Source organism: Salvia hispanica, chromosome 1 (genome assembly GCF_029641045.1).
Source record: "Salvia hispanica isolate PSC_SH4W2 chromosome 1, Shi_PSC_v1, whole genome shotgun sequence".
NCBI classification, from domain to species: domain Eukaryota; kingdom Viridiplantae; phylum Streptophyta; class Magnoliopsida; order Lamiales; family Lamiaceae; genus Salvia; species Salvia hispanica.
In genome coordinates, this window is record NC_142692.1 from 41141469 (window position 1) to 41158234 (window position 16766).

General features: G+C 35.6%; 2 protein-coding genes across 8 annotated transcripts; both read left to right on the plus strand.

Annotated features, from left to right (window-relative positions):
* Positions 1-693: 693 nt before the first annotated feature.
* CHR18 (chromatin remodeling factor18) lies at positions 694-10152 on the plus strand. Of its 2 annotated transcripts, none has more exons than XM_048121272.2 (24): positions 694-1130; positions 1800-1857; positions 1968-2065; positions 2149-2204; positions 2380-2455; positions 2649-2715; positions 2852-2918; positions 3062-3128; positions 4101-4184; positions 4256-4297; positions 5054-5209; positions 5638-5715; positions 6063-6131; positions 6206-6271; positions 6361-6489; positions 6780-6836; positions 7123-7212; positions 7716-7781; positions 8434-8502; positions 8563-8667; positions 8741-8866; positions 9093-9151; positions 9300-9336; positions 9703-10152. In XM_048121272.2, the coding sequence occupies exons 1-24, from the start codon at positions 915-917 to the stop codon at positions 9922-9924; spliced, it is 2160 nt and encodes a 719-aa protein (XP_047977229.1). In that variant the 5' UTR covers positions 694-914; the 3' UTR covers positions 9925-10152. The 2 variants fall into 2 exon arrangements, with proteins under 2 accessions (XP_047977229.1, XP_047977230.1); XM_048121273.2 differs by having other exon boundaries at positions 1968-2002.
* Positions 10153-12132: 1980 nt separating this feature from the next.
* Positions 12133-16706, plus strand: ASHH1 (SET domain group 26). Of its 6 annotated transcripts, none has more exons than XM_048120562.2 (12): positions 12204-12334; positions 12676-12759; positions 12880-12974; positions 13067-13121; positions 13392-13548; positions 14161-14247; positions 14441-14525; positions 14605-14698; positions 14810-15008; positions 15512-15546; positions 15691-16129; positions 16312-16706. In XM_048120562.2, coding segments are annotated over exons 4-12 (1374 nt in total). In that variant the 5' UTR covers positions 12204-12334; positions 12676-12759; positions 12880-12974; positions 13067-13119; the 3' UTR covers positions 16588-16706. The 6 variants fall into 6 exon arrangements, with proteins under 6 accessions (XP_047976517.1, XP_047976516.1, XP_047976519.1 ...); XM_048120561.2 differs by having other exon boundaries at positions 12257-12334; positions 12695-12759; XM_048120560.2 differs by lacking the exons at positions 12880-12974; positions 13067-13121 and adding an exon at positions 12133-12176 and having other exon boundaries at positions 12269-12334; positions 12695-12759.
* Positions 16707-16766: the final 60 nt, after the last annotated feature.

The window sequence follows — 16766 nt, forward strand, 5'->3', positions numbered from 1 at the left end:
AAAATTCAACTAATTAGATTATTCTAATTTCTAAACTTCGAGAATTAAATACACTGTGACTTGTTTAGATTTTTAATAGTAATGATTAGATTTTTAGTCCACGTTACTTTATAGTTAATCCTATATTTTTATCTTCCCACTCCATAATTTAATATTTAAATATTATATTATGTGATTTATTTCAAATTTATTATGTTTTAATGTTGATTTGCATAGATTTTTTTATTTTCATATAATTAAAATTGTTACTTTGTTCATTGTTAATATTGATTCTAATTTTGTTTAATTAATTTAAAATTAAAGTTTAAAAATATACTATTAATCTGTGCATTTCACGCATTTCTTTTAAAACATCATAATTTTTACAAAGTTATACTATTTCGCTTGATATAATCAGATAGGCTCACTAAATTCTTATATATGATTGCGTATAATTTATTATGTTCTTTATGTTTTTGATTAAAAGTTTCAATTTATTTTTATAATAAATAATAAATACTTACAGTTTCATATAATTATGTAAAATATGAATAGAATGAATTAATGGAATAGGAGATTTTATTGAAATGGGAAAAACAAGTCGGGCGTAGTTTATTAAATTTATTAGTCTGTTGGCCCACCAACAAAGAGCCCGATTGGCCCACAATACATTCAAACTTTTCAAAATCTTTTTCACTAACTTTTAAAAGTGATTTCTTCTGCCCGCGGAAAACCCAGAGCATCACCCTCTCAAAACCTCCATTTCTTGCGGCGATTTTGTGATAATTACTGTAAATCATCACTTGACGACGTTCATACTGAACTAGTCCAGCACTCACCGGCGCTGATTTTGAGACCGGACGGCCGTTTATTTCCAGAATTGCGACGGTGATTTATTTGAATCTTTTTGAATTGTGATGAGGTGAGCGAGGAAAATGGATGACTGGGAACTGAGCCAGGAGGAAATGGATTCCCTAGAAAGAGACGCCTATAAGCAACTGGCCGAGCGCAATCAGTCATGTGCTGCTGCTACAACCAGTCATAGTAGTAGGACTATGCCCGCTGTGTCTCCTCTGCAAGGACATGTGCCTTCTTCTCGTTCCCCAGCCAAGCCTCCCTTCCTCTCACGTCCTCATCTCAACAATGATAAGGTTGCTTTGTTTCCTTATATTATGCCCAATCTGATTACTACACTTTTTGTTGTTGTTGTTGTTGTTGTGTGAGGTAGTCAAACTTTGTTAGCGGTTGGATTTGAGATTTTGTATCAATTACTATTCAGTTACTGTGTTTGTGAACCCTCTTCTGGTCTGGTCACGTGTTGGTATTTTCTTATCAAATACTCCCTCCGTTCCAGGCGTCTCTTTTAGTTACGGAGATTAAGACATTGATGTTTAGTGTGTTAATTAGGAGAGAGAATAAAGTATGAGATGAATAGAGAATAAAGTATGAGATGAATAGAGAATAAAGTATGAGAGAGAAAATGTACTTTTTGCCAAAAATAAGAAATGACTATTATGTTAGAACGTCTCGAAAAGGAGTACGACTCTATTAACGCTTAACACAGGGAGTAAATTTCATGTTACTTGTCTCGTTTTGCTTCTAATGCGGCTTTTGAAAGTTAATGGGTGTGCACATGACTTCTTATACTAGCACTAAGTACGTAGTTACTTCAATCACTCTGCATTTGCTAAAATCATGAGATCAGTGAGTCCTTCTAACTGCACGTTCTACGTAGCAAAATTTTCATCAAGTCGGATAAACCTTTTAAACTGTGACTCATGCCTTTAGCTTGCACCTTCTGATTTAAATCAATTAAGCAGATTAATATCTCACAGCAAGCCAGAATAATGCCTTCACCAGCGGTGCCAAAGATGACTGGTGGGTTCTTTTATTCTGTTACAACGTTTTTTGCGTGTGTCTTATGTTTATGATTGATGTGCCCTTATATTCGTCCCTTCTCCTGGTGTTTGTTGTGTCCTTCGTTTCAGTTAATGATAATCCTCCAATGCCACAGCAAGCGAAGGTAACAGTTAAATTTTTCCTACATGCCACTGGTAATATAGCTTCAAAGTGTCCCTACGACAAGGTATGGCGTCCCTTATTAATTAAGAATTGAGTTTTAATTGGACATAAATGTCCGTTTTCACTTACCACCGTTCTCTTATATAGTTACTTGTAGGAGCTTTCCACAATATCCCTAGAGCTAATTGGAATGCAAAAGAAAGGTACAGTCTCTTTTCGCGAACTTCCCCAACCCAGTCACATGAGATATTGAATATCTTCTAGTCAATCTTATTGGAGTTTTATTTCTTTGATTTCTCTCACTATCTTTTTGTTTGTTTTACCCTTGGAATTTGTTGCCAAATATTAAAATTATTCAGTTTGGAATTTTTTTTGCAGATTATGGATGTTCCCTTTGTCATCATTACCCTTTGCAGAAAGTGTTCTTCAAAATCTCCCTGGCTCTAATGTTGAGGTGAGAATGAGGGATTTTTAAATGTTCATTTTTCATGTTCACCTAAGCTTCAAATAGGTCTTCTCTAATGAAGATTGAAAATTATGGTGTCGTGATAGAAATATCAAAGCCATATTCAAAACTATAGTGCATGTAACTGAAGATGGATGGTTAGCTTGATCTTGATGAGATTATTTTTTTATTTACTTTCCAGATAGAGAACTTGGATCCTTTGGTAAGGCATGCTATTGCTGCTGCAACTGCTGTTCCAGATCTTCAAGGTAGATTTTATTCTTCAGATATTCTTAATCCATTCATCTTATACGTGTTATATTTACTTATTTAGTTGGTGCTATACCACTGTTCTAGTGTGTTATCATGTCACATACAAGTGTACTCATTTCATGTTTTTAACAGACAAATATGATAAAATGCCCAGTTATATTGAATCAAAGCTCCTATCTTTTCAACGTGACGGTATCAGGTAAGTAAGATTACCTCTCCTAAATTTGTTTATCCATGCATTCAGTTCAAGACTGCAGGTTGTGTTAATCTGTAGTTACATCGACATTCATTAATGAGGTCCATCTGAATCTCATTTAAGTATAGGTAATCCTCACATTTCAGGTTCATCTTGCGGCATGGAGTGCGGGTCCTTTTGGCTGATGAAATGGGGCTAGGAAAGACTCTTCAGGTAGTGGGCAATTTCATAAGTGTGCTTTGTTCCTTGTATAATTCTCTTAATCTGGCTCATGGTCATGTTGTCAAGGACAAACTTGCAGTAGTGTATTATACTAAAGTAAAAAGATGAGGGTATATTTTTAAGGTGCAGCTTAGTAAATAAGACTTACACACATCTGAGTCTCTAACAAACTGCACTCCAGTATTCTGCCTTAGTGAAATTTCTGTCAGAGACCCATGCCATATTTCACCATTAGTTCTTGACTGACGGGTTACGTGTGCTTGAGTAGCAATGTACTATATAACTTGTGAATTTGCCTTTTGGACTTGATCAGTTTGACATAGGAAAGACCTATCATATTTTTGCTGCATAATTTTCCTGTAAAAGCTTTTGTAGAGCTGTGGAACTATTTATTCTCACTTTGGTTTTCCATGCAGTATTAACAGTATAGTGCTCTGCTCTCGACATGTTATGTCTTTTGGTTACAAAATATTTCTGGAAAAAATATACTCCCTCCGTCCCACAAGAATATGCGCTCTTTCCTTTTTAGTTCGTCCCACAAGAATATGCACTTTCTAATTTTCGAAAGTCTTTTCTCTCTAATGAGGTGGGACCCATTCTCCACTAACAATACTTTAATTACTTTTTCTCTCTACCACTCTCCTACTTTACCAATTTTACATTAAAACCCGTGCCGAACCCAAAGTGCATATTCTTTGGGGACGGAGGGAGTATTTGTTTGCTGTGACACTTATGTGCTCCATACTCAATTATCAATAAGGACTAAATTGAGACTTGTCAGCAACTGCTGTTTTAAAGATTAAACCATTAGTTTGAAGATTAAAATGACTTCAGGTATTGGACTGACTTAAACATGACCTATATATAGTACCACACCATATGATGGCAAATTAGTAGTAACACTTCATTCTGGAATCAACTCAGTTAACTGAGGAAATTGAGGCAATTTGATTATATTCACAGGCCATTGCAGTAACCTCTTGCCTCCAAGAAGCATGGCCTGTTCTTATTCTGGCTCCGTCTTCTTTACGTCTCCATTGGGCTTCTGTAAGTGATATGGTATATGCCTTTGCATAAAAGTATTGTGTATTTGCACTAATCTTTTAGATGTATTGCAGATGATACAACAGTGGCTTAATATTGCACCTTCAGATATATTGGTATGTCTTTCCTACACGTTCTGATTGCCATTAACTTGTTTTGGTTATGATGATACGATCTAGACGACTTGTACTTCTAATTTTGTAAAGTTCTAAATCATAGTATCCTTTCTGTGTCGTTCACAATGGAAGCTATATTTCATGGAAATGCAAGTATGCCTTGTAACTCTGTAAGGTTTAAGATGCGAGTTACAATTGAAAAGCCATTTATATATCAGAATGATACCTTTTGAACATGTGCGGTATTATAAGCTTGCTTGAAAACTTTATTTTTGTTTATTTTTTATTCACATCCTATTTATTAGCAAAGCATGATTTCCCATCCATGCAAGTGTAGCATCTCAGTATATTTATCTAGTAGCATGGTTTGTTGCCTGAATGGGTATTAGCAAAATCAGAAGTCAAGTTGTTCTGCTCTCCTGTGAGATAATGCAAATTGTATGTTTGGGTAATTTTCATGGGAGCATTTCAATTTCCTCTCCCAAATTTGAAAAATGAAAATACAGCTGCATGCGTTAATTCTAGTTCTTACTATGTAACCAAGTTCTCATATCAATAGTTGCTTCATCTATACTATATGGGAATACCTTCAGATTGTGGTCCTGACTTGATTATTTTGGATGTTTGAAGTATGTCCTCAAACATTAGGACTAAATGCTGTAAGCATAGATCGTCACAGTATGTTCATTCAATTATGAAATAGTATCTTAAACATGTGATGCAATTTAATGTAGCCTGACAAAGAGTCATGAACAGGTGGTTTTGTCTCAGTCGAATGGTTCAAACAAAGCTGGATTTAACATAGTGCCCTCAAATTCCAAGATGCCTATTATTCTCGATGGCATCTTCAATATTATATCCTACGACATTGTGCCTAAGTTACAGAACACACTTTTGGCTTCAGCTTTCAAGGTAATAGTTTGGTACTCTGTACTGTTTGTGCTACACAGGCACACATTCGTCTTGTCACGTAATTTGAATGTAAGAGGTTCCTGCACCTTATGTTTTGATTTCCTTGTTACACTAGTTAACATTTCTGCAGCAGGGAAATGTATAACTGGCGGCAATGTATCTTTAAGTTTGTCTTTTGCCGTAACTTGTTTTATTCTTGAACAACCCAGAATGCCATCTGATGGGTCCTCTTAGATGCATGAAAGCTAAGTACTGTTCATTTTTCTTGAAAATGCATAGTTTGAGGAAACAGTATAGCATTCATTCATCCAACATCCATTATTAAGATTGTCACTTTTACTCGATAAATTTGTATGGACTATTTTAAGGATTATTACTATTGGTTATGCTGTACTAAGGAGTTTGATAACTCACGATACATTCCTCAGGTTGTAATTGCAGATGAATCACACTTCCTGAAGAATGCCCGAGCAAAAAGAACAACCTCCTCCCTTCCCATATTGCAGGTTACTAATTTTCTGTTTTATGTGAAACTTTTCCCCCTTGAACGGTTTGACAGCAGTTAAAAACATAAACACTTTCTTATCACTATAATGGTCTTGTTGCATAAAAGAATTCTGCTTAATCTCTTTGTAAAGTACAATGGTAGAAAGAAAGAGTTGTTTTATTTGTTATTAAGTACTCAAATCTCCTGTAATCTTTTTTCGTGACAATCCATGTTCAGTAATATATGTTCGTTGTAGCTCATTCTTATTGATCTCTCTCTCTCTCTCTCTCCATTCTTATCTATATCTATCTCTATCTCTCTATCCCCTCTTTCTCATTCTCATGTCACTTTTCTGAGGATCTTCAGAAAGCCCAGTACACAATCTTGCTCAGTGGAACACCAGCTTTATCTAGGCCAATAGAACTTTTCAAACAGGTATATTGTTAAGCATACCCTTTAGGAGTTACATAGTTTATGCTTCAAATTGACACTTAGCACCTGAATTACAGTTGGAAGCATTGTATCCTGATGTGTATAAGAATGTCCATGAATATGGTAGCCGCTACTGCCAGGGCGTAAGTGAAAATTCCTATGAGTAATCTTCTATGTTAATGTTTTAACCTATACATATTTTGACAGACATCATTTTCTGTACCTTTTATAGGGCGTATTTGGAATCTATCAAGGTGCAAGTAATCACGAAGAGCTTCATAATTTGATGAAGGCTACATTGATGATTCGCAGACTTAAGAAAGATGTTCTCTCTGAGCTTCCAAAGAAACGCAGGCAACAAGTGCGTTACTTTTCCATCAATCATAATTCTAAATATTTTTTAGTTGTTATACTTGAAAGCAAGCATAAATTTTTTAGAAGCGTTTATATATGGTGTTCGATCTCTAATACAAGTTATTGTGGGCATTAAGCTTGCTTAAGGTTCCTTCTCCATTCTGTTTTGTTTTAATCATATTACACACTCTTCTTTTCCCTCTTTCTTGAAAATCTATGACAATTCTTGGGGATTGGATAGATTGAATTCTGATAATTAAGCAAAACTGTTACTTGACTCTGTTTTATTTCTTAAAGGTGTTCTTAGAGTTGGGTGACACGGAAATGAAACAAATTAATGCACTGTTTCGTGAGGTAATGTAATTTCTTGTGCCATTTCTGTTTACCAAAATTCATGGCTTCTTATTGTGATTTATCATTATTTTATTGAAACATCAGTGACCTTCTTAATTCAACCTGCTCTTTCTCCTTCTAAAAAAAGGAAGGCTTTCTTTGTAAATACTCGGAGTACTAGTTATTTTTCTTTTAATAACAAAAGGCATTTTGTAAGTGCTTATTCTGGATGCTCAAATAACTATTTGTCCCTTCATAAAATGCTTTAGATGAATGGAGAATCCTATTAATGAGCTTTTGTTTTCAGCTGGAGATTGTGAAAGGGAAGATCAAATCATGCAAGTCCAAGGAAGAGGCTGAATCATTGAAGTTCACAGAGAAAAATCTTATCAATAAGGTAGGCCGGTCAAACTGGGAACATCTTTGTATATTAACAGGCATGTTCCAGACTTCCAGTTTGGTATAATCGTATAAGGGAGACCCCTAGAACCCCCTACTGTAGTGGTGTTCACATATGGTGATCTTTATGTTTTATTGCTGACTAGACATGTTGAGGTGTCCAGAGTGAGCATTAACGGAAAATTGGATGCAAATAAGTGTTGACCTACTGCCTATAACCTGGATCAATGCCTTTGGGGCTTGTTCTTGGAGGATATGACACAGTATTAGCAGTTGTAATTTTAATGGAATGGTTACAGATATAAGCTATAGTCTCTTGCTTGCAAGTTCAAGCAGAACAATTCTTCTGCATAACTTATTGATCTCCTATATCCAATTATCCAAGTCTGGGGTGATCCTTCAGTTCAGCTTTACTTGACCAGTTCTGTTTCACCATTTTGTTACATCAAGCACACTAAATGATTGCATGACCTTTTGATTTAATTCATTAAATGCTTCCAGATTTACACTGATTCTGCTGCAGTCAAGATTCCAGCTGTTCTGGACTACCTGGAAACCATAATTCAGGTATCATGTTATCAACTTTAGTTTCACATATCTTACTTCCCCTCTCTTGCTGAAAATGCACTGATGTCAAACTGAATGAAGAAAAAGCTGATGCATTCATTTGGTGACCATCGTAAATTCATAATATTGGCATCAACTTTTCCTTTTAATGTATGATATTGATTATCGAGCGGCATGTTTTCTTTTATAAAAATAAATAAATTTATAGGAGTAACTTAGGAAGCTTTACTTCAGACTTGTGAAAATATTACATGTTAGTTGACATGCTTTTTATACTAAAAGTTTGTAAGTTTACTAGAAGCTGGCTTAAAGCCTATAACAGGGGCCTAGTGCTATCTAGAGGAATATGTTAGAAATTGTTGAGTGTGAAGTGTTAGTCCATTTTGTACCCAGTTTATTATTAAGATCTGCATTGCTTATCAAATATCAAGGCTCAATTGTAATATCCATTTGTAATCGTGAGTAACATTTGCACTGAATGTTCTTATGCACTGTAATATTAGGGTGTACTTAGAATTTTTCTCTTCGATCTCCTGATTTATTGTGAGTAGCCTCTTTTGGTTTTTGCAATAATTAATAAGCAAGCATTCCACATTTCTAACATTTCCACTCTCTTCACATATATTCTTATTAGTATGGTTTATTTGTGCAGGAAGGTTGTAAGTTTCTAATATTTGCGCATCATCAACCAATGATTGATGCTATACACAAATTTCTTCTGGTAAGATCCCGGCTCATTTTAGAATGTTATGCACATGCTTAATCGATATCATATTTTCAGATGAAAAAGGTGAAATGCATAAGAATTGATGGCGGCACACCAGCATCATCAAGACAAGCTTTAGTGACAGACTTTCAGGAAAAAGATTCTGTGAAGGCTGCAGTGGTATTTCTTCTATTTATTTGGTTTTTGCTAATATTGTTTGCTATTTTACTTATTATGTGTTTATTGTTGTCAGTTGTCCATCAAAGCTGGAGGTGTTGGTTTAACATTAACTGCTGCAAGCACAGTAATATTTGCAGAATTATCTTGGACTCCTGGTGATATCATTCAAGCAGAAGATCGTGCTCATAGGATTGGTCAGGTAGATTTTTAGGGTCATAGTGATGATGTATGTTGATTTGGAGTTTGAAGTCTGCTCTTTTATGATGGGTACTGAGAGATTTGTAAGCTTTGCTTTAGTAATCATGTCGGTTAAATATTCTTGATCAACTGAAGATTTTGTGTGATCATAGGTCCTCCGTTGAACAATTTGTGCTGTTCCTCTTTTTTATATTTTGTTTATCTGATGAGAAGTATTTTCTTATTAGGTTTCGTCGGTCAATGTGCAATACTTGCTTGCAAATGACACAGTAGACGATATAATCTGGTACTATTTCTTAATGCTCTTCCCACTCTTACCAAATCACCAATGAACACTTGTTCATTAGAATTTTAACGTGTGCTCGTTACTACTTATCACAAAAACTGTCTTTGAATGGGACTCGGTGGTATCTAACTTGGCTCACTTGTTATAGGGATGTTATTCAGCACAAACTGGAAAATCTCGGGCAGGTATTTGTCCTATATTTTTTGCTCTTTTCTTATTCTTTGCCAGTGGCTCTAGAAATGTTTTTCATGAATTCAAAGGTGACAATATGTCCTAAGCCTGTCCACGGCTAGGGGTTTGGACTTCAGAATGCCATAGTATCTCGAAGGAAAACATGATCTCTTATAAAAATATTCAGTCAGTGTCCTACCTATATTTGCAAGTTGCGACAAATGTTATGTTTGTTCCTAACAGGAACATATTTTGATTCCTTTACTTGTGAAATAAATTTCTTCCAATGATCGTCTCTATGGTGGTCTACTGGATCCACATTTTACTTATGCTGTGCGCCTGTGCGTGTATGACCTGATGGTTTGTACTTTTCTGGATAGATGCTCGATGGTCATGAAAATTCGCTAGAAGTTTCTGTTAATCGACATGGAGCCAGCCCTTTGAAAGCTTCCGGCAGTCAACCTGGAAGCAGCCCCTTGAAAGCTACAGGCAGTCAACCAAGAACCAGCCCAATGAAGCAGACTAAACTAGACTTCTTCCTGAAGCGCTGTAATAACTCTGAGCCTGATGATGAACGCAAGCAGAAACAGCCAAGGAACTGAAATCCTAGTAACGTATGTGAGTCTCTAGTTCTGCAGAGATAATTACGGATGCTTAAACTACTAGAGAAAATTTTCAGCGCGTAAAACCTGTTCATAATGTCTAGTCATTCATAATTTTCCAGTCTACATTAGTACGTGTCTGAGATTCTTTCCATCTTCTCTCCTTCACAATTGGGATTGGAGGTGACTATTATGTAATGTGTTTTGAATGAAGGTAGTTTTTGTCTATTCATTGTACATAAACTTTGTCTTTCTTGTTTTGTTGTTAGAATTGGGAGGGTTGAATTGAGAATTCCTTGACAGTGAAAAAATGTGAATATATAAAATTGTGTCAAGTTATGATATGATATAGTACATCCGATGTATAATAAGGGCATTAGTAATGATGTGCACATAAAAAGGACTAAAATCTGAATCGTAGGGGTGGGAATACGGGTATCTGTGGATACCCGACCCGAAAAAATCGGGTATCCAAACCTGAAAATCACCAAAATGTCTATCCAAAACCCGCCCGGATATATTTTCGGGTACTCAAATACCCGCCCCAGGTATCCATACCGACGTATCGGGTACCCGAATACCCGACTTTGTTAATAACTAATAAAAAAATTTGAATATTATATATTAATGGAAATATAGAAATATCTAAATTGACCAATGTCTTTAATGTTTTATTTATTTTGTAGTATAAAACAAAAAAAAAAATGGACCACTTTTATTTTAAAGTATAAGATTATTTAATGCAAAATGACTAAACCTAATTTAAAATATGCTTAAAATAATAAATTGGATATTCGGGTAATACCCAATATCCATTCGGGTTATCCCAATACCCGATTTATCTTATATTTCAATACACAATCCCAAACCCAATCTCATAAAATTGGATATTACGTATCCAAAATCCGACGGATATCGGGTCGGATACGGGTAAATCCAATACCCGATATCTGTATTCTCACCCTTACCCATGCGATTCACTAAAACCTGAAGCCTAAACTATGTACTGAGTTTTTCTGCATTATCCATAGCCATATAATAGCAAAATTACTCCATATTTATTATTATTATTATTATTAATAAAATGGAATTTAATAATTTTATTAAACAATTACTCGGAGCTAGTGAAATATGAGTGGAATGAGTTAAATGAAATGTGAAATCCTATTAACTTTATTGTAAAATTGAAACAAGACTCTTATCCATGGACGAACTGAAATGGAAAAAATGGGACTCCTATTCACCGATGAGGAGTATAAGTTACTCATTTGAAAAAAATACATAAATTGAAATAAAAAAAATAAATGAAAACAATAATAACTCAATAAAAATTGAAACGCACACCTAAACGACCATTTTATCTTTTTAGAGCATCCGCAATGGTCGGCTAGCGACCGGCTAGCCGATTCGTCGCGCTGGCCGATCGGCTAGCCGAACCATTGCAGTCGGCGAGAGCGAAATCGGCTAGCGCTTCGGCGTGGGCTGGCCGATCGCTCGGCGCTGGCCGATGCGCTAGCCGACGCGCTGGCCGCCATTGTGGCGGCCCGATCGGCCAGCGCTATTTTTTAATTTTTTTTTTAATTTTTGAAAAATTATATAATGTATTTTTTTAATATTTTTTTATAATTTTTTTTTAATTATGTAATTTTTAAATAGGCACACAGACGACGGGCTAGACCCAATACAAAATTAAGACCTAAAACAGAAACATGTCATACCGTCGGGACATGTTTTAAGGCAATCTATAACGGATTCAAGGCATACTAATATTTTTTAATGTATTTTTTTAATAAATTAGTGAGGAGTAGAGTGGAGCAGTGGCTCGTGTGTGGAAGCCCGGAATTTTTTTTATTATGTAATTTTTTTGATTTTTAGTTAATGTACTTTTTTTATTTAAATAAAATTAACGAATTTTTCCCGTATATGTGTCGTAATTTTAATTCCGTAAATGTAGTATATTTTGAATTATTTTTATTGCGGCTGGCCTATGGCTGGCCTAAATCTGATATGGCAGGTGGTTTTTTAGTATTGCTAACGTGGCAGGGGAGAGAATGGCTGGCCTAAGCACCATTGCGGATGCTATTAGGTTTAAACAATCATTTTATTAATTACGCAAGTAAATAATTTGCTTTTTTGTTTAATTAAACAATTTACTAGTATTTTATTTTGTAAATCTAATCGAAACATTTTTTTTAATAAACAATTCATTTTGTAAGAAACTGGAAAACAGAAGAAGCTAAAGAAATTTGAAGGTAGCACATTTCATTCACTCTCCCTCCAATTGAACTCGTTTCACCGAATTGTTTGCATTATACGATTCTTTCATATCCATATTTCAATTCAGAAAGGGCGAGTGGGGATGGAAGGCTTTGAAGAAGCGAATTCGTCAAAATCGATGAGCCCGAATCTTGTAAGTTGTTTTATCCAACATATTTCATACTTATCCAATCTAGGTTTTCGTAATTTCCGCTTTACTTCGTTGTTTGTTGTCAATTTTGGGGCGTTTGTTTTGGTTTGGGCGAATTCACTTCAGTTTAGTTTGAGAACTTCCAATCTGTCGCATATTCTTAGTGTAGATGTTGATTTCACTGCGTTGAGAATTGGGGGATTTTTTTGTATTCATTCAATTTTCTGTTGGTCTTGTAGCTCATGCAATATGAATTCCTTTCATTTCCTGCATTTCATGTGTTACAGAAGCTAGATTATTAAACAATTTCTGCTAATCTGCTGTATTTGATACTCAACTGACAGGCTGTTTATTGTTTTGAAGGACCTAGAGAGTGAGGGGCTTCCGCCGTTTGTGCTTATTAGACAGAATGATTTTTGGGGAAGAAAGTACTGTCTTCATTTTTCTTCCCATTTCACTCTAGCCAAGATTTGCATTCTGTTATTTTTCAGGCCATGAGTCTTGAGATTAAGTGTGCGACTCATTTTCATGGCATTACTTGCTATTAGGTGAAATATTGATGACTAATCAGAATGTATCGAGTAAAGAACTGATAATTTGTATTGATATGACATACGCAGAGAAATTCCTCTCCTTCACTCATGTGAGGACCTAGCAACCAAGCACATCCTTGTACTTCCATACATTACTGGCTACTTGTTCTAGTATAAAGCTAATCTATTTTTTATTCAACAGGGAAAATTTCTGGATATACTTGGTGCTAGTGACTGAAGGAGAGGGATCATCTTATGTATGTTACAAATGAATATGCAAAAACTTTAATTCAATTGTCTGCATCATAATTTTATTACATTTTGGAACACTTAGTAGCAGCTTCTATTGACAAACAGCCCGTCATATACCTTGCAATCACCATTTTATTACAACCATTTGTTCCACTTCCACCTCTTGGTTTTGAAATATAAATTGCATGTTAGTTGTGTCACGTTTAGTGCTGCAATGTTATTTTAATCTATCATGTCTTAGTTTATGGAATTAAATTTATTATATTTTATCACAGGCACAAAAAATTGAAAGAAGAGGATATTGCTATTTGTGAGTGCAAGTATGATCCTTGTAATCCTGAAAGTGCATGTGGGGAAAGCTGTCTGAATGCGTTAACCAACACAGAGTGCACACCAGGATACTGTCGTTGTGATCAGCACTGCATGAATCAGGTGAGAGAAAGCATAGGATGCATACATCTTTTACAATAAATATAAGAAGTAAGCAGTAATTTAATTGAGCTGCTCCTTGTCGCCTACAGGGATTCTGGATATATTCTTATTCATCCTCCTTAAGTTGTATCAATACTTTTACCATGTTTATCTTTTTTGGATTGTGATATTTGCAAATACGCTGAGAATAGAAAAGTCGGTAAAGGATGATTAATGCGAATGAAAGGATTTCATTTTTCTTCTTGATTAGAGAGTGATTCATTTCCTCTTTGTAGCTCAAACAGTTCTATTTAACTAATATTTAAGGATTATCTGCTAAACCTTTAAACCTTTATTTTAAAAAATAGATGAATAAATAGTTGGTCACATGTTTCATTAATCAACAAATTTCATATGCTTAACCTAGGTCAACATAGGAGGTTATTAAGATAGTTCATCCCAATGAATCTGGTGAAAATCGCATGCATAGTTTGTGCTTGTTGCTGTTTTATATTTTGGTGTGCCTCGTAGAAGAATAAATAATTCCTCGGGGGAAGTAGTTGCTCCTGATGAACTTGCATTAGTGGGATAATTTTGAAGATGTCATTTCATTTTTACCCTGCCATTCTTCAGAAATTTCAGAAATGTGAATATGCAAAGACAAAGTTATTCAAAACTGAAGGGCGTGGTTGGGGTCTTCAAGCTGATCAAAACATTAAGGTAATCCATCTGAACATGCCTTCATACGGTGATTTGTAAATATCAGATATAATTATTTTGTCGATGAAGTTATCCTTTTTATCCACAATTGCATTTGGTTCGGGAGCCACGGTTACTCGTAGATGTAGGTTAGCAAAACAGTATAGCTCTTGCTTTCTTGTCACTAGCAACTTGTGCTTCTGCCTATGATCAGGCTGGAGAATTCATTATTGAGTATTGCGGGGAGGTAATATCATCAGACGTAGCAAAGCGAAGATCTCATGCTTATGAAGCTCAAGGTCAAGTATTATTTGAAATAAACATGACATCTTCTCTTCGACTGATATTGCTGATGTCTCCATCCTTGAGGTGTTGCAGGTCTTAAGGATGCATATATTATTTCACTGAATTCGAACTATTTTATCGATGCCACAAAAAAAGGAAGCATTGCGAGATTTATTAACCATTCGTGGTAAGTCCAGCAGACAACAAGATTGTTGAAATTCGGTTTGGCTCAGCTCTAGATGACCTACTAAAACATAAAAAAATGTCAAAAAGCACTCACATTTTTCTGAATTTGTAGCGAACCAAATTGTGAAACGAGAAAGTGGACAGTGCTGGGAGAGACGAGAGTTGGAATATTTGCAAAGATTGATATTGCTGTTGGAACTGAACTGGCATATGACTATAACTTTGAATGGTATGGTGGGGTCACTGTCCGGTGTCTTTGCGGTGCAGCTAACTGTTCTTTATTCCTTGGTGCCAAGTCTCAGGGTTTCCAGGTAATCAATTTTTTTTTAAAATGCTATATTTAAACTTAATGTTGACTTCTGTAGGGCCTTTTGATGAGATTAGATTTTCAGAGAGCCAATATGTTAGTTGGCCAAATCTTGAGTTACACTTGAGTTACTTCCTGTACTGGTCTTGCATGTTGATTCGGGCCCAAAACAAGTTTAATTGCCATTTATAATGCACTTCTAACACGCTCACCCTAGCGGCCACCAAAAATATCAATTTGTTTGCCACCTCTACAAGGACCTTTAGTAATTGAGGGAAATCTTTATAGAAACAGGATTTATGCCCAAAGACTTTGAAACATAGTTCTTACAACAATGGCCACATCCCTTATGTTTTCCTGCAACACAGTTTTTTTTAACTCACTCTACCTCTTTCTCATAAAACATTACTTCGCAAACAGCTACTGTTGTTGCTACTACTACAAATTGCCATGTGGTTAGATTTTTTCCATTCCATGATTATGTTTTTTTTTCTATGATGCCTGCAGGATTATTACCATGTCTGGGAAGATGGAGATGAAAGGTAAATGTTCCTGGGCTCATTATTGGTTCTCAGAAGGATTGAGATTTGTTAAATGCTAAAAAAATGTTTTCTATTTCATTTTTCCTTTTATTTTGTATATTTTGTGCTTGAAAAGAATCTTATTGTGTTTGCTCTTGTACGCAGATACACAGTTGAAAACATCCCTCTCTACGACTCTGCGGAGGATGAGCCTTTTCCAAAACCTGCTTCTACAGAATTCCCTGTCAAAGACGAATCATTAGTAAATGATCCAGCAGCAGGGCAAAAAAGTTTGGCATCTGACGTTAAATTGGAGCAAGATGCAACAGGAAAATCAGTGGCAACTGACAATAACAAGGAGATGGAATTTAGTTTAGAAGAAAGTGGACAAGTGTTTCCGCAAACAAATGCTATGATATCTCGTATTAGAAGCAACAGTACATGCCGGAATTATAACATTGGTCCAAGTCCTTCCTCGAAGAAAAGACCACAGCATACTGTAAACCAAAAATCAAAAACTTCTGGCAAGAAATATGTCAGCTCGAAACCTGTTGCTGAACTATTTGCGTCAAAGCAAGCACAAGAGGAAATAAGGAGATATGAGGTGAATACACTTATTATGTTACTGACTCATTTATATTCGTGTGCGTAACTCCATATGACCCTTTAATAATTCTGGGAAGGATACTTAAAAATCATATCAGGCGATAAGTATGTTCATTTTGTCGATTCCATTTGAAAGAGTTTGTTTGTGTAGAATTATATGGTTTGCTTGAATATGTGCAGAAACTTAAAAACAAAGCTGTCTCGGAGCTCAACTTATTGTATGATGAGATTCGTCCGGCAATAGAAGAACACGAGAGGGACAGCCAAGACAGTGTGTCTACGAGTGTAGCAGAGAAGTGGATACAAGCCACCTGCTCTAAGTGGAAAGCAGAGTTTGACTTTAGTTTTTCCATCATCAAGAATGTGATGTGCCCCTCGAATGCTGCTGCTCAAGAGCGACTCAACCCTTCTTCTGTAGACGATGCTCACAACGAGATCAAGTATTTGATGAATTAAACTCTTTTACAGTGGATTTTGATTTCATGTTGTTAGTTGGGCTGTTTAGCAGGGGGCATACACACTTCAAATTTTAAGCTTGGTTTCTCCATTAGTGCATCTTTCTGGATTCTTGATAACTTCATTGCTACTCAGAGTGTGTGTGTGTGTGTGTGTTCGTGCTGATTTTTATGAAATAT